Source organism: Carettochelys insculpta, chromosome 6 (assembly GCF_033958435.1).
Source record: "Carettochelys insculpta isolate YL-2023 chromosome 6, ASM3395843v1, whole genome shotgun sequence".
Taxonomy (NCBI): domain Eukaryota; kingdom Metazoa; phylum Chordata; order Testudines; family Carettochelyidae; genus Carettochelys; species Carettochelys insculpta.
Genome location: NC_134142.1, coordinates 111,574,578 through 111,600,059, shown reverse-complemented (window position 1 = coordinate 111,600,059; position 25,482 = coordinate 111,574,578). Strand labels below are relative to the sequence as shown.

Below are 25,482 nucleotides of genomic sequence, written 5' to 3'. Positions count from 1 at the left end.
TGTTTAAAACACATTCATTTCCAAACATACATTCCACAACAAGGCTATACACTGAGATGGTTTTCGTGCTTCCTCTCCATCTGCTTCATCACCAATATACATAGGCCATTAATGTCTGACTTGGAAATACAGAAACTGGGCAAATGGAAATAGCTTTCCCATTTTATATTAAAAATATTTTCAGTTTTTAAATTACTCAAATTTAATACATGTGGACTAATTTTAGCCTGATGACACTATTATAAATTATGTATTTTTTGACAACCTCAGCAAAGAAAACATTAATTCAGGTACTCCAATAACCTGAAGTGGGTCTTACCCATGAAAGCCCATTACCTTATAAATTTGTTAGTTTTTAAATTGGTATGGGACTGCTTGTAATTAATTCAGGTTATTCCAGTTGCACTGTGAACATAGGTATAACTTGGATTTTGAGCAACTTGACTGAAGACCAAGGAAAGAAAACTTAAACCTACAGTATCCAATACGCTTGTTGTTCACAACATGGTGAATTGGACACAGTGGTGTGGCAAATGCAGCTCCTTAGAGCCACACACACGGAGTGCCCTCCACCCCACTCCTCACATGAGCCCCACCACTTGGGGGGGGCAAGTGTGTGGCAGCTTTGGCCTGGAGCCCAGCTCAGTTCCAGCCCTAGGGCACGGCTCAACTCCAGCACTGGAGCCTGGCCCAGCACAGGGCCTGGCGCACCTCAAGGAGCGTTGGCTCTGGTGAGTTGCTGGCAGTATTTTTTTTGGGGGGGAGGGGTGGGGGGAAGAGGAGGCAATGTGAGGATCCTTTAATTTGTATTGGACATGTCTGAATTAAACAATCTTCATTAAGCTACTGCTTTAACCTTCCACCATAAAAAATTTCTCACTAAAATTTTCCCTTATCACATAAGAAACGAAATGTATAGTGTATTTTCATTATTCTTCTCAAAGGTATTTTCATTAGTACATTTGAATGTTTTAATACTTAAACAACAAGGCTGTTTCTACACAGGCCACTTCCTTTGGAAGTGGCAGGCTAACACAGGGAGTAAAAGACGCTAATGAGGTGGGGATAAAATTCCCTGCGCCTCAGTAGCACATCATCACATGATTTGGAGTCCAGAAGACCGTTCTTCTGGACTCCAAAACGCCATGTAGAAGTGTGGCCCCCGGGTGGGGCGGGGGCTGGCTGGCTTCTGGAAGGACATGCTTCTGCCAGAGGCCCCTTCTTCCTGAAATTTTTGGGAAGAAGGGGCCTCCGGAAGGAGGACTTCCTTCTGGAAGCCCCCCCCGGACCACTCTTCTACATGGCGTTTTGGAGTCCAGAAGAATGGTCTTCCGGACTCCAAATCACATGACGTTATGCTAATGAGGTGCGGGGAATTTTCATCCACACCTCATTAGCATCTTTCACTCCCTGTATTAGCATGCCACTTCTGAAGGAAGTGGCCTGTGTAGAAACAGCCTAAAAGACTTCCTCACACCCCCATTCCTCTCTCGCTTTATTACTATTGAAATGAAAATGCTAAAAAGTCCTAAAATTACAATCTAAATCAGGCATGTCCAACCCGCGGCCCTGGACAGCTAGTAATGCGGCCCCACAAGATCGTAAACTTTTAACATTATTATGTGATTTATATACATTAACTATATTATATATTTTATATGCGGCCCAAGACAATTCTTCTTCACTCAAGGCGGCCCAGCAAGCCAAAAGGTTGGACACCCATGATCTAAATAGGTGTTTTGGCAATGCTATCAGTTCCCTATGTAAATTCATCTTCATATTTTCCTCTTATCTACTGCAGTGCATTGAAAAAATGCAAGAGCCACAATGAAAAGATTTGGAACTTTAAGCGGGATGGAAAGTGGAAGTCAACAGCTTAACAGAGTGCAGTTAGAACTCACAATACGATGTGAAATTGTGTCAGCAGTAAGTTCTAAGGTAAAGAAATATGATATGGGGGTGAGGGGGGAAGCGTCAAAAGATTCACTACACTCCCCACCAATGCAACTTCCTTCAGCCATAGACCTGATTTAGCTCAGAATGAAAACTAGAAACATTGTAAAATAGACACCTAATTTAATCCAGAAACATTGCTACTATTCTAACATAAAAAAATAACTCTAAAATAAAGAATGGCTGGTGGGTACATGAATTTGTTGATTTTAAGGACTTTGTTTCCCAGCCAAAAAAATTTAATTAATAATTATTAAAAAGGTTCTCATGAATAAAACTGGATGAATAATGGATTTTTCAGTTTTCTGGCTGATCCAAGCAATTTTTTTCTTTGTTTTGGGTCAAACCAAAAATTAAATTTGCCAAATCAAAACAGTTCTATTTTCTGGTGTTGGATCAAACATCACATTTTGATTTTGGGCACTTAAAAAGACAATTTAAGGACTAGAGCACGGTCCAAGAATGGCACACAAGCCAATTTTCATCGGCATGTGAGGTGGGAGCTCAGCCCTGCCCCTCTTCCCCCATCCAACTGGGAGCTTGCTCAAGCTATGCTGCCTGTGATTTAACAAAAGACCAGCTCATGCTACCAGCCACCACCTTAACAGTAAAGCTCTGCATCATTACTGAAGCTGTTGTAAGTAGTACTACTGTTGACTTTAAAAAATAACACTGGCACTCAAAAGGTGCAGGGGTCAAAAGGTCAAACTTTGGCATGCCTCCTTGGAAAGGTTCCTAACCCCTGCACTAGATTCACATACTGAAGGACAGAGAGGAGCTGGTGATATTGATGTTGCTGCTGCTGCTCTACATATAGTTTAAGCACAGTGTTTATAGCACTCACTGGTGATTGATTCCACCCACCCCCAATTTAGAGAAGGGATTTAGACGGGGGTGTCTTACAGGCCTATGAGGCTCACATTCTCCTGCTAAAGCTGTCCTACTTTTTATAAATAGCTAGTGCAGCAGGCACTTTAAATTAGGCATCTTACATTCTAGGTGAGCCCACCCCATGTAACTCATGTCAGTGAACCATCATTTGGCCAATAAAAACATGACAGTCTTATGCCTTGGGGCTAGGTCACTCACATAAGTTGGCATGGATGATATTGCAGGACTTACCTAGTATGTGAGAGGCCCACATTCAAGTCCCTACAATAATAACTATTCACTTGTAAAAAGTGGAAGAGCTTTAACTGGAAAAAACTGAGAAAGCCCTACATAAGACTATCACATGACCATTGGTTAGAACAGGGGTAAGCAAACTTATGTCGGGTCCAACTTTTCATCCCTGCAATTAGCAGGGCTCTCCCAAACTGTCTAATGTATTTCAAACTGATGGAAACTTTGATTACATTCATGTGAGGAAAAAAAAAAGCTTTCAGCATGTGTAAGAAAATAAGCATAATAAAGTTTTTGCCTTCTACCATCAGTATATAAATGAATACACATACATAAAAACAGTATCAGACAGGTAGCCATGTTAGTCTGTAGCTTTGAGAACGAGAAGGCTTGGGGCACCTTATAGACTAACAGATATTTTGGACCATAAGCTTCCATGGGCAAAGACCTGCTTCTTCATTGCAACATTTTTAATTAGATGAATGAGTCTGACGCCAAGAAGCCAATCATGCCATGACCCCATTACCAAATTTCTCAAACCCCAAGGAGACCCACCCCACACTTTGCACACACCTGGGTGGAACACTCTCCAATGTGGAGGAAAAACTAAAATCCCTTTTCCATGTCAGGCAGCTGTGTAAGTGAACCTGGTTTACCCACCTGAGAGCCCTAAACACTGGCAATACTCCCATAGTTTTGCTAATATAATCCTTTGCTTTTGTTAAGTATCCGAAGTCTAAACCAAACATTTTAGCTATGTCTACGCTTACTCCATATTTTGAAGAGGGGATGGTAATCAGGCTGATGGAAGATTACTAATGAAGTGCTGCAGTGAATATGCAGCACTTCATTAGGCTAATGCTCCCCAGCAGCAACTTTGAAGTGTCAGCATACCGTGTAGCCAGGGGCACTTTGATATGCCTTGGGGAGTAAAGGCACTTAAAGTAGCACCGGCATTTCGAACTAGCACGGGTATTTTGAAGCACCCATGGCTACGTGGCATGCCAGCCCTTAGAAGTATGACACTTTGAATTCGCCACAGGGGAGGACTAGCCTAATGAAGTACTGCATATTCATTGAAGCACTTCATTAGTAATCTCCCATCAGCCATGCCCCCTTTGAAGTATGGGACAAGTGTAGACGTATTTTTTGAGTTGAAATTAAACAGTTTTTTCAACCTTTCAAACAGGAAGATTATAATGGACACAGAGTTCCAAGACAGACCATGAGTAACTGGAGTGCTCGATTCAGAGGACAAGAGCAGTTGTGCATGTGCAGACCACTGAGCACTACTTGCTGCAAATCTGTGGTGTCAGATGCAGGGATGACATACGTTCCCATATATTGGAATAAAGAGGGACCAGGACTCAAAATATTTTAAGTTGAAACAACTGCATTTTTTACTGAAGACTCTCTCGCCTACACCCCGCCTCCCCCTAAACTCACCCTAAGTGGTTACTAGCTCACAGTACCTTTAAGGATAATCACCTATTTTATTGACTGAAAATTGTCAGCTCTGTTTGAGAACTAATTCTTATTTACAGCTAGAAGTAAGATAGCATCCTTTCGTCCACTTACTCATTAGCAGGAGTCAACTGTTCTCTAACTAGATTTAAGTCCATTGAGATTACAGAGCCTATTCCTCTCCCTACCTGTGTCACTCATATACAAAAATAGTTGAAAGATGTGTGGAAAATGAATTATGCAGACACTTCATTCTGAGCAAAATTTCCTTTGCTGTTATTACAATACTAGAAGAGAACAGTGAAGATTTTATTGGAATAGGATAGCATTTAGAATAGAAATAAGAAGAAAACCACACCTATTAATAGATTTGCATTTAATTCTTTTGGTCACAGCATTTCACTGGGAGCTCATTTTCCATTGTGACTCTCAAACCCTTTTCAGAATATTTGTTGCCTATGATAAGAGCGTTCCATCCTGTAAGTCTGTCTAAAGTTCTTCATTTCTAGATTACGCACTTTTGTTTATGAATGGTGCATGCAGCCACCTTAAGACATTTTTAAACACTTGACTATGTTTACACTAGCACTTCTTTGGAAAGAAGTATAGAAATGGCTCTTTCTAAAATAATCACCATTTTTGAAAGAACCCATCTTCCTATTGTTTTTAGGATTACTTTAGAAAAAGAATCGTGTCTACACTGTTTTTCTTCTTGCAAAAGAAGCTTTCAAACAAGCACGCAAATGAGGTGCCAAATATGTAAATATACCTCATTTGCATTTTTTCATATGCATGCCTCTTTCTAAAGAGGAATGCTTGTGTAGACATAGCCTTACTGTACTAATGCAGTGGCCGAACTGCATCTAAGAATTCAAATGCAATCTGCAATAAAGTAACTGTAGTAATTAGAATATAAAATGACTTATCAAGGGTAAGAGTGTTGTGTATAAAACAGCATCGTGGTCAAAGATTTTATATACGTCATAAGTGAAGATTCTCTCACACCACCCTAGGTTTGTCATTTTTATTTTGATAGCTGATATCAGAAATTGAAACCTGGATTATTTAGTCTCAATATATACAAGTTACGAGGTACAGCTTCTCTCAAAGGACTGATTCTTCTTTTCTGGTATACATGATACATTTATTAAATTAGATAGAACAAAAAAGTAAAAATCTATTTGACAAGAAAAGAAAAACCATGTGGACACTGGACCTCATTACAGTGAGAAACAATGCCTCCAGAATTATTACAGCAAAAACATCCTCTGTACAGAGTTACATGGCAACCAATACAAGCAGTAATATTTGCAAAGGGAACACATTCAGTACCTTCAGCACACAAGAACAGCAATTGAAGAGGAAAACAACAAGGATCTAGCTAGACAAACATATTCCTATCTTTAGTCAGTGCAGGCTCTTGGCAGGGCTGAAGCTAGTGCAAACAGCACTAACTTTTAGTAAATACCAGTGTTATACAGCTGGCTTTGGCTCCAGATTGTTGCAAGCTGCACAGTGTGACAAATACGATCAAGACACATTGTTCTATTAAATAAAGCATACATATATGTCACTGGCTGCAGAATGTGAGATGGTTTTAATTAGGAACAAAACCCAGCAAAGTATTGTCTTTCAGTTCTCCATTTGTGGACCCTCAACTGCTAGCTTTAGTTATTCCTTGCCAATTCAAAATCCCTCAGACCTGGAACTGACAAGAAACAGCAGAAATATTGTGGGGGATACGTATATTAAGGAAAACGGAGTAGTCTTACAATTTTTGTTGTCTTACCTTTAATCACAAAAAATACAGTAGTGCATTCTTGGAGGCTTCTTTTCACATTCATAATGCTCAAGTGCCTTTGAATTAAAATTCCCAGGTCAATATTTCTTAATATGAAAACAACTTCGGCCACACTGTCCCTAAACTAATCACCTTCAATCTCTGTGGCTTCTTTTTGCTGTTCTTCAGCTAACAAATGTATCATACAAAAAAGGACTTCAGACTTGATCTAGAGATCCCATGCAAAAACCTAAGGCTCCCCAGAAATTCACTCTTACTTCTTTCTCCTAATTGTTAGTGGTTCTACGTTTATATCTCTGGTGACAGCAAAACTACTATCCCCAGCCTCAGATTAAACAGATCACTTGCTTTAGAAAAATCTGCTACTGTAGACTCCAAGTAATTATACAGAAATCTTTACTATGTACATTTTCCCTGAATTGTTCTCCCCTAGCAATTCATGACATTTGTATGAGTGTTATAGCAAGGGACTCATCCTTAAAAATATTTACAAAGAAGCTGAGTGGTGATATTTTACTCAAAAGTGTAGACTGGCAATGTCAAAAGAAGTCACTGTGCTATGAAGATAAAAACCAGATGCTCAACCTAGTGTTGAATTTTGTGATTAACATATGATGACACTACAAGTAAGAGGAGCAAGGCTAGCTAATTATGATCAAAAGCTGTATTTAGAGAAGGGAAAAGGTAAAGCAGTAATGGGCTTGTACAGGTAAAATGCAGAGAGAAAGAGACTGTAGTCTTAAATTCCCAAGGAAATGTAAAACCACTCGAACGTAAAGACAGAACTAAACTTTTACAAGATGTAAGTTTGCCAACTCACAATGAGGAATATTTTCATAAAATACAAAGTGAGTGTCTGATATATCATGAAAAGTTTGTTAAAAAAGCAGCCAATGAAAGAAAAACAGGGTAATTTTAGTACTGTATTTAAAAAGCTAACAAAAAATATTCATGAGACACCACTGGCTCTGGCAGGGGGCTTCAAGAATGTATTGGGGAAAACATTTTATTTCTGAATAAAAGAATATTGTGTTTGGGAAGAGGGGGGAAAAAAAAAAAAAAAAAAAGGGGAAGAGAGAATAAGAACTCTACTTATGCCAAACCTGGCTTACTAAAGTTCTCATGAACCACTTTTGAGATCCTGTATTTCAAGTGTATATTCAAATATGAAAAAAAATACGAGTTATGGCTATTTTAGAAAGTATTGAAAACAGTTTTAAAAACACCAAAAGACAGAACAGTGACATTGCACATTACAAATTTATGTATACTACTTAAAGTGCATTTTTTGCAGTTTAAAAAAAAATTAAGAAACTGCAGAAATTTTATCACAAGTGTAATTTTTTCTCTTTCCAAAGCCTCTGCAGTTCTATTCTATAGTGTTGCACACATTAACACGTGTTATCTCCTTCCCCTTTTAAGGGGCTCGGCCAATTTAGGATATGTCAGATTTTCCATTATGTCACTCAAAAGATTTTTTTATGTTTGTATGCATAACATGTAACGCAATGAATCATTAAAATAGTTCTTTAAATACTTTATACTTATTGAAGAATTCTATAGATATCTTTGATAGTCCTCATTCTAGACTACCAAAAAACCCTTTCTTCAGTAAGAACTATTTTTGTCCATGCAAAAAGATACTTCTGCTGAAAAACAGGATTGTAACATGTTTCTTAAAACACAAATGCTATACTTAAAAAAAACCAAACCACACACACACCATGATCTCTTATTACAAGACAGCTCCGTAAATAATTAAATTCTTATTCTATACATAGTTTTCAAGGTATAAAATCTTTCCTTCTGCATTCATCCTTTGGAATAATCACAGGAATGTAGAAGCAAGAAGAGTGCAAGTAACTGCAGGAACACATTAGGGCCCAATCCTGTCCTCAGCAATACGTACTATGCATCTAGAAAATCACCACCTCCAGATTTCACTAGTTCAGCAACATCACATAGTAGGATTTAGCCCCAAAATGCTCAAAACATATATATTGCTTTGGTGTCTAATTACAAGGATAGGTGGGTGGGATTACCGAAATAGAAAACACTACAAAAAAGCCAGTTTGTTAGTCAATTTAAAGCTACATTAGGGATAGTTGTACTATTTGCAGCAATAATTGAACATCAAAGGACAAACCAAAGGGCACGGTGTAATCATTTTATGTCTAGCAGAAACAGGTGACTTACTGAAAAATATTTTATTAAAAGCAGTAACAAAAAATCCCAACTCCCAGAAAAATATCACTCTTCCAATCTAACAGAGCAGTAAAACCTGTACTGTTTAGAGATCATATAAACATGCTCTTGTTTTCAAACAGAGAGAAGAAAAAAGCAGCAGCACCACCACCACCTCTGGACAAAGATATAGCCACATATGATAAGTCTGGTATTAACAAAAAAAGCCTCATGCAGCTGCAGAACATAAGTAAAAGAATGTAAATGAAAAAGTGAAAAGTGTGCAACTATCCAACAAGAAAAAGGGGTACAATCTCTTTTAGACAGAATGCTCACAGGAATCCGTTAGGAAATTCTTCCTCTAGCTAAATCCCTGGCTTGGCAAGTCAAAATAAGGGTGGCATCAAGAACAGAGACAATGCAGAGGTTGGTATCTATAACTCTTCTGCAATCTGAAGTAACGAGTTGATAGCTGCATCCTTGTTCCCCCTCTGGGCTTCTAGCACAGAACGAATTACTTCTCTGTCCATATTGGGAAACATGTCTTGGATTGCTTTCAGATCCTCTTCGTTACACAGGTACTGAGGGTTGACTGCAGGAGGTGGCACTGCCACTGGTACCATGCCTGGGTTACAGACTGCAGGCATTCCTAAAAACACAAATATACAGAGAAAATTAAAGGTTTCTCCTACGTGAACAATAAAATGTTTACTCTTGATCAAATGAAACACACAAAAGGCCAGTTACACTACCTAATTCATAGAAAAGTGTTGCCTTTATTTATAGGCTCGAAAACATTGTGAGATTTGACCAATCTGACTATTGTAAACAGGACTTTTCCTATAATTACATTGTTACTAACCACACTATTACCCTCTGCACAATTTGCAATGTTCCAGAAGCACTAAGGGAATGTAGCGATGACCTTAGCCCAAAGACCTGGACAGAAAAATATAGGCAGGCTCTATACAGGTGGGGGGGGGAACCTTTTTAATATCACATTTGATTTTAAAGTTCAAGACGTTAACTTGTCCTTCTGACCATAATTTATTTTAAAATGGTATTTCATGGGTGATTTTTTTCTTATTTAAAATGTCCCTCCATGATCTAAAATGTCAAGCTGTAGATATATTTACCATTGCATGGTCAAATCCAGAAATTTTGAGCGGCTGAACAAGACTTATCAAAAAGAGCCAGCACACACAAGATAGCAACTTTTCTTACTATCAGACATGTTAGTGAGAGTGCTCTTATAATGTAATTCCCATGTAACTGGTTTATCCTCTTACACTGAGCTTCTTCTCCATAGGAGGGAATCCTAGTTATTAGGAAGGCAAGTAATAGTAAGGAGGATTCATTTACTGAAAATAAATAACTGTATTTGTAACAAGTATCACAGGGGTAGCTGTGTTAATCTATATCTGCAAAAACAAGTCATCCTGGGGCACCTTAGAGGCTAACAGATTTCTTGGAGCATAAGCTTTTGTGGACAAAAGACCCACTTCATCAGACATCAGTGGGTTAGTCCCATTCAATTATAAAGGCGGACACCTGAACAGATTATCACCCGAACAGTAGATGTGGTATAACTAGATTTTAGTAAAGCATTTGATACAATCTCACATGACATCTTATCAATAAGGGTAATACAACATAGATGGGGCTGCAATAATGTGGGTGCATAACATGTTGGGCAACTGTTCTCAGAGAGTATTTAGCAATGTTTCACAGACATGCTAGAGGGTCATAACAAGTACGGTTCCACAGTGATCAGTTTAGGGACTGGATCTGTTCAGTATCTTCAGCAATGATTTAGATAATGGCATACAGAGTACGTTTGTAAAGTTTGTGGATGATACCAAGCTGGGAGAGATTGCAAATGCTTTGAGGACAGCATAAATTCAAAATTATATGGACAAACTGGAGAATGGTCTCAGGTAAGTAGGATGAAATTCAGTAAGCATAAATATGAAGTACTGCTGTTCAGAAAGAACAATCAGTTTCAAATATACAAAACTGGAAGTGACTGTCTGGAAAAAAAGAGTATGGCAGAAAGGAATCTAGGGTTTGTAGTGGACCACAAGTGAAATAAATATGAGTTAGTGCAACACCTTTGCAAATAAAGCAAACATCATTCCGGGATGCATTATCAGCAGCGTTAGAAACTAGGCATGAGAAATCATTTCTGGTGGTCTACTTTCTCCTGATTAGGCTTGAGCTGGTGTATTGCGTCAGTCAGGAAAGATATGAAGAAATAGGAGGAAAAAAAACCCAACATTAAAGATCTAGAAAACATGACCTATGAGGAAAGACAAAATATTAGGTTTCTTTAATTTGGGAAAGAGAAGGAAGGGTGTTAACAAAAAACAGGTTGGGTCTACGCTAGAGTTTTGTCAACAGAAGGGGCCTTCGGTCAACATAACTCAGGGAGCGTCTTCACTCTGAAAGCACTCTGCTGACAGTCTTAACAGAACTCTGCATTTGCCTAGACAGTATTATCCCTCAAAAATTGAGGCATAACAATCTCTCAGAGTAGTGTTGATAGTATGTGCAGCATAGACGCTTCTGTCAACAGAACAAAAAAGCAGTCAAGTAGCACTTTAAACACTAAAAAAAAATAATTTATTAGGTGAGCTTACGTGGGACAGACCCACCTCTTCAGACCACAGCCATACCAGAATAGACTCAATATTTAAGGCACAGAGAACCAAAAAACAGTAATCAAGGTTGACAAATCAGAAAAAAATTATCAAAGTGAGCAAATCAGAGAGCAGAGGGGTGCAGGGGTGGGGGAAGAGAAGGGAGTCAAGAATTAGATTAAGCCAAGTATGCAAAAGAGCCCTTATAATGTCCCAAAAAATTTGCATCCCGGTTCAAACCGCGTGTTAATGTGTCGAATTTGAATATGAAAGAGTTCAGCAGCTTCTCTTTCCAAAGCAGACTGAAAATTCTTCTTCAATAAGAGGCAAACTCTTAAGTCGTTAACAGAATGGCCCACTCCATTAAAATGTAGACTAATTAGTTTGTGGATCAGGAATGTTTTGATGTATGTTTTGTGCCCATTAACTCTTTGTCTGAGAGAGTTTGAAGTCTGTCCAATATACAAAGCATTGTTGGCACATGATGGCATATATGATGTTAGTTGAGGAATGTGCCCATGATTTTGCTGACTAATTTTGTTAGTCTTTAAAGTGTTACTTGACTGCTTTTTTGTTTTGATAGTATATAGACTAGCACGGCTCCCGCTCTGTTACTCTGTTACTTCCAGTTGCCAAGCAGCCCTCTTTGTAGAGCTGCCATCCTGCTTTCTGGCATCAGAGGGCAGTGCAGTCTGGCAATTCTCTGTTGCCAGAGCAAGTTGTGTGTCGATACCATCTGTTGACAGAGATTCTGTTGAGATTTCCCCACCGACAATACCTTCTAGTGTAGATATATCCAGGGAGAAAAACTACTCTCCTTAACCTCTGGGGGTAGGAAAAGAAGGAATGGGCTTACTTTGCAGCAAGGGATATTTAGATTGGACATTAGGAAAAACTTCCTACCTGTCAGGGTGGTTAAGCACTGGAATAAACTGCCTAGGGTGGATGTCGAATCTCCATCATTAGAGATATTTAAGGGTAGATAAGACAAATATCTGTCAGGGATTATCTAGATGGTGCTTGCTGCTGTCATGAGTACAGGCTACTGGACTTCATGACCTCTAGATGTCTCTTGCAGTTCTAGTTTTCTATGATTCCAAAAATTTGAGTACCTGGTACTAAACAATATTGGTATTATAGGTATAACAAACTTGGATTCTCGGCCAAAGTAATCCTAACTTCATTAACAAGAGTATCAGCTGAAAATACAATAAAGACTTATCAGATGAATATAGAAGAGAGTTTTTGGGAAGAGTCAACGCAGCTTTTCAAAAGTGGTATCAAAAATAGATAATTTATTATTTTTTAGAAGGTCAAACAAGTGGGAAAGGGTGATGCAGTGGATACAGTGCACTTCAACTTCCAGAAAGTCTTTGACAAAGTTCTTCACTAAAGGCTCTTCAACAAAGTAAACAGTCATGGGATAAAAGGGATGGTCCTCTCATGGATCAGAAACTGATCCAAAGACAGGAAACAAAGGATAGAAATAATCATCTGTTTTCAGATGAGAGAGAGGTAAATAATGGTCCCTCCCAGGGATCTGTCCTGGGACACTGCTGTTCAACGTACTCATATACCTGAAAAGAGGGACAAATAATGAGGTAGCAAAGTTTACAGATGATAAACTACTCTAGATACTTAAGTTCAAAGCAGTATGAAGATTTATAAAGGGATTTCACAATCCTGGGCGATGGGGCAAGAAAATGGCAGATTGCTATTATCAACATGAAGTTCAAAGTAATGCAGCTTGGAGAAAGATAGTCCTAACTTAAGAACCTCTCTACGCTGTGCGGCCAAGCAGCTGCCTATGAAAAGCCATTCCTCTCCTCAAGCCCTGGACAAGCCATTGCACCCTTTCCCCCGCCCAAACATACTGCAGCCAGGGGACAGGCATGCCTGTCTGCCTTGGAGAGGCATCCCTCACTCCCCAGCCTAGCCCACACCAGTTCTGCTGTGGTTATGAAGAGGCACCCCTGCCTCACCCAAACTGCTGCAGTAAGAGGGGAGGGTGGGGTTCTTTCTTGTAGTCACAGTCCCAGAGCACTAATCTATACCCCAAACTCCTTATTCTTAGCCCCATTCCAGAGTCCTCACCTCCCCCACACAAACTAACACTCTGCCCCAGCTCTGAGCCCCACACAGCCCTACACATTGCTCACCTCCATATTGGTGTACAAAATAAAATTAATTCCACATATGGACAGAAAAATTTAGAGGAAACACTGGTTCTAACTAAACATACAAATGATGAGGTTTAAATTCAACTGTTGACACTCAAGAAAGATCTAGGAGTTATCATGGGTAGTTCTCTGAAAACATCTGATGAATGTGCAATGACAGTCAATAGTAGGTTAATACAGGCTGAACCCCTCTCATCCGGAACACTCATCCAGCAAACTCCACAATCTGACATAATTTTAGTTAGCCGGATGACCACTTATCATGGACATGGTCAAGTTTCCAGTGGTCCCATTAAGTTTGTTTACATCCACCAGTCCTGGCTCTCCGTGTTCTGTGCTGTTATTTAGCTGTAGTTTACCCCTAAATGTCTTCCAAGAGCTCAATAAGCAGTAAAAGTCTTGGTAACTGTTCTAGAAAATATCGTCTGGCACCCGTCAGGGCCTGAGGGTGCCAGATGAGAGAGGTTCAACCTGTATGGGACAGGAAGAATGGAAAAACAAATAAACAACAACTGAAAGTAAAAGCAATTTAATGATATGATGTATTTCCATCAACTGCACGTTAACAGTACATGCACATTTCTCTTCCACTACATTGCTTTACTTTAACAAACAGCCTCACATTTACATTTAGATTAAGTTATTGTTAAACATATCTACCTCACATCCCATCTTCACCCTCATTATTGCACAAATTGCAGACAAGTGATTTTTGAAAGCTTTATATCACTTTAAATTTGGCACATAAAAGTAGTTCAAGCATAATTCCACTGAGCACCATGAAAATAAGTAATAGTGATATTTTAATACCAGGAGAATGTTTCTTTTGTCCCATTTACTATGTATCTTTTTTTTTTTTTCCAAAATTTACTTAAATATCACTCCCAAATTAAATGACAATTTTCCTGTAAAAGAATTACAATTTTAAAATTAAGGGTTTGTTATTTTAACTAAGAAACTGTAACATATTAGCTTCAATTTTATAAAATGAAGACTCAGTAAAATGCCACTTAATTTAACATATATTGCATAATAAAAGCTCATTTTTCAATTGCAACTATAGACAATACCCAGCACTAAAAACTTTCAGTGGAGCTGAAATTGTACACAGTCATTATGCTCTTGATTCCAGTATAAACACAGAAAATTTTATATATATAAAGAGTGGAACGTCAGTTCTCTAAAGCACCAGTGTAACTGCAGTGGGAAACATGCTGGCATAAGCAATGGCATGTCAATAATATAAAATGAATATGTAAAATAGCAATTCAATTGTTAGGATATTGTTGCCATTTATGAAGAGCAGTGGAAGCAGCCAGGGGAAAAAATATCCGAATTGCATACAATGCATTACACAAATATTTTGCTTCTTAGTTTCTAGTTCAGTCAAGTGCCTTATTCATTTTTCCCTTCAAAATGTTATTTAACATAATGAAACATAACACTCAAGATACATTAGTTCATTACAGGCAACACCATTTTAATAGTTCTGTGGAAATAGCATGGGGGTGGAAGGAAGTTCATCATTTGATTTTTAGAACAGGAAATTGTCTCAGACCAAGTTACAGCATTAAATGCAAAATTAATGGACATCTATGGAAAACCATGAACATTCGCCAATCTCACAATAATTCTGGCACAAATCAAGCTAACCAAGTTGTTTTATATTTCATTTACACCATTTTTTCTGGAATTCAGGATGCCCCATTAATGACATTTGCTTTATTTAAGAAATCCAGCACTTCCCGAAGGCACTTGAATGGACTTTTTATACTCAATTTAAATTGAAGATGTCACAACATCTATTTGAGAGTTCAAAATTAAGGGTTTGTCAGTGTTCATCACTGAGAAACTATTCAAGAGGAAGGGAGTAGTCTTTTAAACTACTGATTGAGGCCTAGCATCAGAAAGCTACCTCAGCACCTAATCCCCAGACTTAAACTGACTGAAGTGCCGAAATACAAAAGTCCCAGTCTTCGGCTTCAGTGAGATTCACAGAATTCCTGCTGAATCCTGTAGGCTCCTAAACTAACTTGGAATTTAAATTTTTGCAGCAAAAAAGTCCCTGGATGCCTATGTTTTTGCCTCTGGTCACGAACATCACTGCCTTTCTCTAAGGCTACGTCTACACTAGGAGAAGTAAGTTGACTGCGGATACGCAATTCTAGCTACGGCAATTGCATAGCTAGATTGACGTATCTGTGCTCGGCTTACTTCCTCATCCTTACTGGACAAGGTCGATGGGAGAGATTCTCCTGTCGACCTCTCTTACTCTTCGGGTCTCACAAGGAGTAAGGAGGTTGATTACCAATCCTGAGAGGTCGATTTTGCATGTCCTCACTAGTCGTGCAAAATCGAACCCCAGAAGATTGACCCTGAGCAGATGGATCTTCTGGGCGAGCCTAGACATCGCCTAAGGGCCTGGCTGCCTACCTACCACCAAGCAATAGAATGATTCACAAATCAGGAAGAAGGATGTTCAATCAGGTAACTCATGCAGGGGCCTACTCAGCATCTCAGAGACAACCCAATGGATTGCGCACCTCAGCTGGGAAAGGCTCTCCCTTAAGTTGTAGCCCAGTAATTGGTTCCACTGTGGATAAATTAGTCACTGGGAGTAGGAAAGCAAGAGGGAAGAAAGAGCACGAGAATGTATACACATGCATATGCATGAAGATGATTCTATAGCTTGGTGGTTAAGGGATTACCCAGGATGTGGGAGATCCAACATACAATCCCTTGGCTGTAATAACTAATTATTCATCTACAGCAGAACTGCTTCAAGAGAAGAAACAGAGGCAGCCTCATATTACAATATGCCATAGCTAACGGATTATAGCACTGATCTGAGAGGTGGCAGATACCTGGTCAATCCATTTTCAACAGATGTGGATTTGTCATATTGAGTATCTTGACCACTGAGCTAAAAGTCAAGATAGAGGTTCTCCTCCACTGGCTACCTTCTTCCAAAAACACCTCAAGTGCCTAACTTCAGAGGGTTCACAGACGAAAACTGTTAGAGACTGGACCACAAGAGGTACTTATACTGAGGCCTCTCTCTCTCTCAATGAGAGGGGAGGGACTTAGCATATACCCCTCTTACTGGCATCTCCCATTAGCTACTTTGGATAGCTCTCTCCCTCATATCCTGGCTTTTGCTGCACCACATAGCATCACAATGCTGAAATTCGTTTATGAATCCAGGCCCACCTGCCATAGAGTATGCTCAAACAAAAGTAGGCAGAAGACTGGCTGAGACCAATAATCAAAATTAATATTGCTTCTAAAAGGCACATACATGGTGGTGAAAAAATTTACCCCATGAAAATGCAAGGTGTAAGGCTTCAGCCTACAAAGGTACAGGGGTGGGGAAAGCAAAGAAAGGGTAGGAAGCTTTGTCAACATATCATTAGAGAACTGGTTGGTATGTGACCTAAGAAGTTTTTAAGTCCCTTCCACTCAGTAAAAAACAAAAATACAAACAAAAACAGAAAACCCTATTGTGTCAGAGGTTGGGCTAGTTCTCTTTTCCTCTACAAAAGCTAGAAGTTCAAAAGTTAGCGCTCAGTAAGGTTAAGAATGGTTGCTACCTGAAAGCTTGCTACCTGAACTAGATGGTGTTCATGTTGAAATTAGTTCTACAATAAACCCCAACAAGCATGATATCAATTTGCGCTTAACCTGTGTTTACGCAAGTCAAGTGCAAATCAAAAGGAGGACAGCTCCCCACTCCAGCCTGCAGCTTCCCTAGCTGGGGTAGATGGGTGAGCAGACAGCTGCTCAGATGTGGATTCTCCCTGGCTTCCCCCCAGTTCCCACAAGCCTGGTTCATAACTCGACCCCCCCCCCCCAACCTTGTGCAAAAAAAAAAAAAAAAAAGAGCTATGCAAAGGTGTGCAGGAGCACAATCCTTGCATGACTTAGGGGTATACTGTATATCTTTCCAGCACAGCTTCCCTTTATGTATTGATGACTTTAAAGATGCTGTGAGCATATAGGAAAACATTACTACTTTCATGCTGTCTTAGTATAAAATCCCTAAAAATTGTAATTTTTCACTTGTAGATATTACTGTAACTAATCCTGTTTATTTCTGAAGTGTCTGGAAAGACCATTAAGCGTCTCTAAAGACCATTAGCACCTGCAAAAGGGCAAAAATGCTTTTATATCTCAAAAAACAGTTGTACTAAAACTGTTGTATTGTGACATCCAAGTACAACGCCCAGTCATACAATATGCTGTGTACAAACAAAAAGCATTTTCATCAATGAGCTCATGCAAAGATTCTTGATCCAATATGGTAGGGTGAGATAAGAGCTCAGAAGACTTACCCAGAGCAAAGTATTCGAGCCCTTATGTTAGGTGGAAAATGGAGAAAAAGAATAAGAAATGAAAAAGAAATATTAATCTACATTTTAACCAGGAAATGAATAGTTTACCCTCCAAGGATCAGAGTCCGGCAACTTCAGATACAAAGCAATTAGATCATGGATACCAGTGTTCGTATTTCACAGCATCTTTTAATTAGATGTAACTCATTGCAATAGTCAGATGAGATTCCCTGAAGATACGAGGACAGGCATTTGGCTATAGGGCACTTTCAACCTAATAAACGCACCACAAGCTAAGTGAATACTGTAGCCGGAGTCAATGTACCTTAAGCTGTGTGGGAATTTCCACTGAAGCCAGTCAATGGACTTCCCTTATGCCCCTCATTCCAGAAAAGTAGCAGAATAGATGAGAGCAATCAGCAGTTGAGTTAGCAGGCTTTCACTAGACCTGTTAAATAGACCCTGGGGGGTGGGGAAATCAATAACTGCAGACATTATCCCTGGGTAAGAGTACCCGTCCTGGGGTGGTTTGCAGAAGTGGTGAACAGAAAGGCGGCTTTCTGCCTAGACTGCAATTTCCTTGTGGCACTGAGTTTCTGTTCTCCATGAAAGGAGAAATATTCTTATCGCACCAGTGTTCCCTATAAGCCGTGTGCTTGTGTGGCCACTCAGCAGAGATTCAAATAAACATCCAGCTGATCAGCTGAGCACCCTCAGCTACATATATTTCTACTGGTGGAGCATAACTGCACATGCTTGAATGCATATATAAAATTTATTTCACACACGGATGCAGGAACACTGTAAAGCACTGCATTCATACATTTAATAAGGATGTGGACTAAGTTAAGAAAGCAAGGTGATTAGCAGATCTTAAAAATGCACACACAACTACACTAACCCTCAACTTTCATACTACACTACTTCGATTTAATACCAGACCTTTCCATTCAAATGGCCACTGCAATCACTTTACAATTTCAGAAGAATGAATCTGCATAAATTAAGTTATGTCTTGTTAAGATACATAAGATGAACCACAGTAAGAATAGATTAGTCTCCTTGAAAAGAGAAACTTCATGCCCTGATGGAGCCCTAACGATCCACTTTTAATATCTTGTTTTTCTGATTTAATCAGAAGTGAACTTCCTTCAGAATCCATTAATACTATGCCTTAGCTGGCTGTAGAGGTTATGTTCAATGAAGCAAGCTCCTGTTGCTTAGTCTACTGCAGGAGTCAAAAACCCCCGGCAAACATGCCAAGAGCGGCCCCACAAGCTGATCTGCATCAGTATGCAAGGTGGGAGTTCAGCTCAGCCCCATCTTCCCCATGTAGCCGTGAGCTTGCTCAAAGCCATGCCGCCCATAGATTAGCAAAAGACTAGCTAATGCAGCCAACCACCACCTAAAGATGCAGAGCTTCACCGTTTATTTATTAATGAAGCTGTTGTAAGTATAACTATTAGTGACTTCAGATGTATCACTAGCACTGGACTGGCCATGGGAGGTCAAAAGGTCAGATTTCGGAACTCTGCCTTGGAAAGGTTGCTGACCCCTGCTCTAGGGAAAGCTGAAAGAGCAAACTATGTGGTGTTTGTCGAGGTTTTCTAGTCTTTCACCGTTTTTTAATGGCTGTTAGTATAAGGCAGACAGAAATCAAAGTCATTGCGGTAAAAATATCAAATTTGGCATTTCACCTCGGAAAACTTGCTGACCCTGGTATATAAGCACTCTGATCAGTGGCCTAAAATACCGTGCAGGACAGAGCTGCGGGAGGGATTTTTTTTTTTTTTTTTTTTTTTAAATCATGGCACTTTGGAAGCTAGATGTCTGAGCAAAACATTAGTCTGACCTCTACCATAGCCCCAGTCTGCAAAAACGAGAATGCTAGTCACTGAATGACATAAAAATACTTTTCTTATTAACAAAAACAATGTTTGTAAGTGAAGTATAATATCATGCAGAAATATTCTATTGTTTCTGTTGTAGAGCTCTACTGCATATTTCCCATTCACAATATAAAAATGACCCTTTGCTCTGAATATTGAGTCTCGTTTGTTTACTGTAGTGACAAACCAGTTTGTGCCTACTTTTTACTCCAGTTGGTACTTCAAAGACTGAGGAAAAGTAGGATCCTGCCTTGCACATTATGACTGACAGTCTTGCATGCTTTAAGTTCCAAATGCAGTTTCGCTGATTAATAAACCAAATCATAGCTTGACTGTCAGAGAGCAGGCTGAGTCAGTTTAAAAATAAAAAAAAAAGTTCTTGAAATTAAGTTATGGAATCAGACAGTTTTAGAGGTTCTCTTTTAAATAGCAGTTTAACCTTTCTGAATAGGCATTTCAACCCAGTCATAAGGAAGCGTTTATTGCTACATTTCAGGTCACAAAAAAGCCTCGTCATTATAACTTTCGCTTCAGAATCTGAAAGATCATCGCTGGAACAGAATGACACCTGGTGGCTATTTACTTAACTGCAGATGTAGCTCAGAGAAATTAAGGCTATGTCTGGCTCACCCAGCTCAAGCTGCAGGGCTGCTGAATTGCAATGTAGATGCACAAGCACAAGCTGGCACTGAGGCTCTCAAAACCTGAGAGGTGGAGAAGTCCCAGAACTCAGGCTGCAGCTCAAACCCCCACCTTTAGCCTAAATCAGCTGGCACAGGCCAGGCACAGGTTTCTAACTGCAGCGTAGTCACACGCAGTGGGGCTTATGAATTGTAAAATTTTTCTCTTTATCATTCCTGTGGCTAATCAGATGTGGAATAGAGTGTATTAAAACAAAAATTACTTTTCGTAAGAACCATGGCTCTTAGATGACTGATGGCATGGATTCACTACACAGGCAAAGGAACTTCTAGAAACAAGTGCAAGGTGGGAAATTCCTACTGATGTCCTTCTAATCATACTCATACAGAGGCTGCAATCCCAAATGATTTTGTTTCACTCTACTAATATGTTGTCAGACTCAAATAATAAAGACGGAAGGTTAGTAGCAAAGATCCATGCTGACAATCTTGGAGTGAAATAGCAGCAACTACACCTGCCTCAAAAACAGGTTCTACACAGACCTCTCTTCCCAGCCACAGGCAATTGACAATAATCCCCTCGACTCAAAAGAGATGAATGATTTAACTATCAACTGAAAGGCTGTTTGCAGTTGCATATCTGATCAATGGGCCAAATGCTTGGAGTAACACTGCATATGGTTAGCTCTTAAGGGTAGGGTCTTGGCATCTCTTAGCAATGGAGACTTTTCAATAGGCATTTGAAGCCTACTGAAATGTACTGTGAAGCAATTCTGATCTACTTGCAAATTTGTTCATTGCTTCCTAGCACATGAAGGTAACACTATAAAAAAATAGCCATCTAAGTGTATTACAAAATAGCATAGCCCTGGTCAGGCAAAAACTTAAAAGCTTCCTAATAGTGAGGCCTAACTCTCCCTTGATAAGTGGAAAAAGAAAATGTAAAGACCACCTTAAACAAGGATTTGAAATGCAGCTATACCTTTATCTTATTCTGGAACACTATAAAGGCTTTCATTCTACAAGACAACACAATCATAACGAGGGATGAAGTCTTCAAAGACAGATGTTCCAGGAAACATCTGAGAGCTGCTCAAATTATATGTACCACACAAGCCCCTGGATGGAGGCAACTCCTGAACAATAGGCATAACTATGTCAAAATCGTGTAGGATTAGAGAATATAGTGGAATCTTGCATCAATGAAATTGTAAGCCAGGTGCACTCTCAAACTCAGGGAAAATATTAGATTGTTTGATATGAAATGAGTTGTTCACAATAAAAGAACACAATAAAAAGTTCAAATCTTTTAATCTTGCCCAGATAGAGAACCAGATCTATTTCACAAAATGTGGATTTCTGGGTGAAATCGTCCCCTCTTTCAAGCAGAATTTTCTGCTCTTTTCAAACTCAGTCTAAACTATTCAACTAGCAAACCACTAAACAGCGCTCAAATCAAGATGTAAAAACTTGCAGGTCAGGAGATGTGAGAAACTGAGTGAAGAAAGAAAAATTAAAATTGTAGCAGGCCAGAGTATAAAACCTGATGAGCCCAAAATGGGGTTGTCTCTCTCTATGGGTAATTCTCTAACATACGGTGGCATTACAGGAACTATGGGTTATTTTACAACAATACTGTCTGTCCTAGCAAATTAAGAACTATGGCCATGCTGTAATGGACAAACCAATCCAAAAATTCATAGCTTTCTACCATAAGCGGTAAAGAGGAAGAGATCATGTGAACTGTGCATAATTCACAGGTTAACAGGGAAAATAATAATTTCATGATGTGGCCACAGGGAGAGTTCACTTTGAGCTATCCTGTTTGAAACAGGACAAGATTAAAGCACAAACATTTAGTGCACAGAAGCTGATCAAAGGCAATTATAATTATTAGGCTGCGTCTAGGTTCAATGCGGCTGCCAACAGCATAATGCAAATGAGGGTTCATGACATCGCAAATGGTGGCTCATTTGCATACTCACAGCAGAAAACATGCAGTTCTGCCGGCAAAAACTCCCTCTGTCACCAGCCCCTTATCCCTGATTCTGTGTGTTGTCAGGAATGAGTTGATAGCATTAGACAGTCAGCACTATGAACTGTCTCCTGGTGCGCAGGCATTCCACAAGAAATTCCAGAAGCTGGCAGCTGGATGACAGATCCTCCAGATGACCAATACTCGAGAACCAAGCTTACAACCCACCTAAATGAGAATTCAGTGCAGGCAGTGCTTCAAGTTTTCCTTCTTGGATCATTCTTCTGTTTGTGTCTATCTCCACTAAGAAAATGAAGAGGGTAGACTTTATATTGTTTACTGTCAACTCTAAAAATTAAGTGACCGAGTGGACTACCAATTTTGCCTTAAATTCAGTATCTCTTCTTCTCTTCTGACACTCAGATTTTGTACAAGATTACAAAGATTATTAAATGCAAATCTTGAAAGTGGGAATTTGACCAAATTATTCTCGACAGCTAACATATAGCATGACTTGAGAACTGTCCAGTGTAACTACTGAAGGCAAGTTCACACCAAATATATTTTCATGGATAAACAAAATGTATTTTATTGGATAAAGCTAGGGTGGGGGAATAACTTGCACTGCTAAAAGCACTATTGGTTGGTGGAACCCAAGAGCCTTAGCCTAAGATACGAAAGACTACTGTGACAACACAACCTTGAAGTACTAGCTTCCAATAAATTCTACCCTTCAGAACAGCTGCCTTACTCTTAATGAGAAATATTTGTCTCCAAGTCATACAAAGAGGCACTTAATATATGAAATAATACATATCCTAAAACCAGATCATTTGGAAAAAATAAATCTAGCTTTTTTTGTTTTAGGTCGCCAGTAGTAAGTACAGAACCTTGAGTTAGTAACAGTCAGAGCTTCAGATCTTGCAATGCGCAGTGTAGCATGAGCTAAAGAAAATGCAAGTCCATTTGAAACTCAACCCCCTCTCCCCCAAAGTTAATAAAAGTGCTGTTGATAATATTTTTATGCCAAGTCACCTCTGAAGTTTTAAAAAAAAAAAAAAAAAAAAAAAAAAAAATAGAAAAAAATTAGACATTTGTTAAATAAAGAAAAGAAACTTATGTTCTTTGGTGGGGGGGGACCTACCCCACACTCCCCGATTTTAGTTCCTGAGGTGTCTGGGTTTTCCCTCCCCCTGCCCCTGTAGGGGCTATTCCCTGCTGCTGTCTGAACTTCAAAACAGCATGGTCACATCTCCCAAAATACACTGTCTCCACCCTCCCGCCCACCCACAAAGCACTAGTCAATTTTGTAGGATGACCATGGGAAACCTGCATCATTCGACACTGATTGCCCCACATGGCATTACAAACCCTTCCCCAGGCACCCTGCAGCCAGCTGCACCATGCAATAGATCCATAATGCACTGCAAGAGCTGCTAATGTGGACATGCTACACCATCACAGGAAGCACAGTGTGGATATACAACAATGATTTCCCTGCAATGCTTTCTGAGCAGCACTGAAACTGCCACCTCTTTACCTCTGACAGTGTAAACACAGCACTTGCTACAGCTTAGGCTACCTGAGTTAGTGTGCACAGACATAAGTGTGAACTGCCCCAATTCATTTCAAAGGAATTCAATTTGAAAGCTTTAAAAGGATGACATGTGCAGATGGGACCTTGCACTGCACCAGCCGAATGCCTCGTCTATACAAAGTAAACTAGTTTATATGCAATACCAGGCAATTGTATTTCAGTTTAAACAGATTCCTAATCTATTTAGAACTTACCTATGCACAGAGTCATTCTGAACGGCCATCCTGCTTTAATTCACATCCTACCTTATTTCAAAATAATTAATACATAGATTGCCCTTGGTTTAAACTGAGATGAGCCTTTTCCACTGGTTTAACTAACCCAGTTTACAAAGAATATCTTTAGTTAACACAATATAAATCATGTAAACCAAAAGCTGAGGGACTCCCTGTTTGTGCTTGGTTGCTCTCTTGCCTTCCCTCCCACTCCTTAACATCACACAGCTGAAAAAGGGCCAGATACTGCCAACCTCCTACTAGGACAGATCACAAGAGAAATTCAGTAGTTATTCCCTCAGACATCCAAAACATTTTTTAAAAACTTGGTTAGGAAGTATGGAGAACATACCTGCTATAGGTACATATCCAACTCCTTGCTGGTATACTGTGGGCATCAGGACCACTGGCTGTGGCTGCATCATCATGGCAGCTGGTAAGGACTTGATACCAAGAGGATGACAGAAAAGACAGTTCAAAACAACTAAAAGGACAACGCATTTGAAGAAAACCTTCAAGTCCTGTTAGTCACGTGACACTGATTAGTAAAGCAATCAGTTTGTTGGCAATAAACATGAAAATCACTTTTCGGGAAGTCAACTATGAGTGCTTAAAATGAACTGCCATTTGGAGTAATGCATCTATAATTCAGGAAGCAACATCAAGTTAAAATAGCTTTTTGTAACAATTCCTAGGTGTTCTTTAGTAAATAGAGGAAAATGTGAATTTTCAAAATTATGATATATCAGTTCATATCAACTCTGCCTCATTTCACAAAATGTAAAGTTTTTACATTATAGTAAATTCTGTATGAAGAATTTTAAACCATTACTATTTAAAGGAGATGTAATTCCTCAAAAATCAAATGAGCCCAGCTGGATTTATTTAGGAGGAGCCAAAGAACGCGAGTATTTGGTTTAAAGCAGTCTACAACAAGGGTGGGGAACCCCTGGATGGATGATGGCTTCTCTGGATCCAGTTCCTGAAGCTTTGGGTTCTCCTCCGCAGCATCTATCCACAGTGGGTGGGCAGCCCTGAGACTCAGGAGCTGAATCCAACTCATAGGCTCTGCCTGGCGGGGCAGAAAGCAGTGGCACCATTGCCACTCCTACCCGCCCCCACCCCACAAGGGGGGAGAGGAACAGCAGCTCAGAGGAACAGGAGGGTGGTGCCTGACAACAGCAGGGAGAAAAGTGTCTCCAGGGAGCATTTCTTCACACTGCCGCCATTTCCACAGCTGGAGGAGGAGGGGGCAGCAGGAGGTGACATACAGCAGTGAGTGCCCCCACCCAGACTCCCCCAACCCCAGCCTGCTCCTGCCCAGAACCCTACCCCATTTCTGTGCCCTCCCACTCACCCAGACTCCCCCCCACAGGCACCACCCTGCTCCTGCACCCTCCCTTCTACCCAGACCCCCACCTGCAGCCTGTTCCTGCCCCTCCTCTATCTCTAGCCCACTTATGCACCCCTCCCTCTCACCCAGATCTCTCC

The 25,482-nt window shown here is 39.8% G+C and overlaps 1 protein-coding gene across 3 annotated transcripts in view; it reads right to left on the bottom strand.

Moving 5' to 3' along the window:
* Positions 1 to 4,933: 4,933 nt before the first annotated feature.
* The window catches only part of TOLLIP (toll interacting protein), a 45,466-nt gene continuing 24,917 nt past the window's right edge, over positions 4,934 to 25,482 (bottom strand). Inside the window, exons 5-7 of one of the 3 annotated variants that reach the window (XM_074997837.1) lie at positions 24,344 to 24,434; positions 22,408 to 22,482; positions 4,934 to 9,173 (exon numbers count right to left, since the gene is read on the bottom strand). In XM_074997837.1, the coding sequence (XP_074853938.1) occupies positions 8,959 to 9,173; positions 22,408 to 22,482; positions 24,344 to 24,434 (381 nt within the window). In that variant the 3' untranslated portion in view covers positions 4,934 to 8,958. Of the gene's footprint in view, positions 9,174 to 17,674; positions 17,696 to 22,407; positions 22,483 to 24,343; positions 24,435 to 25,482 lie in introns of all 3 variants that reach the window. The other 2 variants (XM_074997838.1, XM_074997839.1) reach the window with 2 other exon arrangements.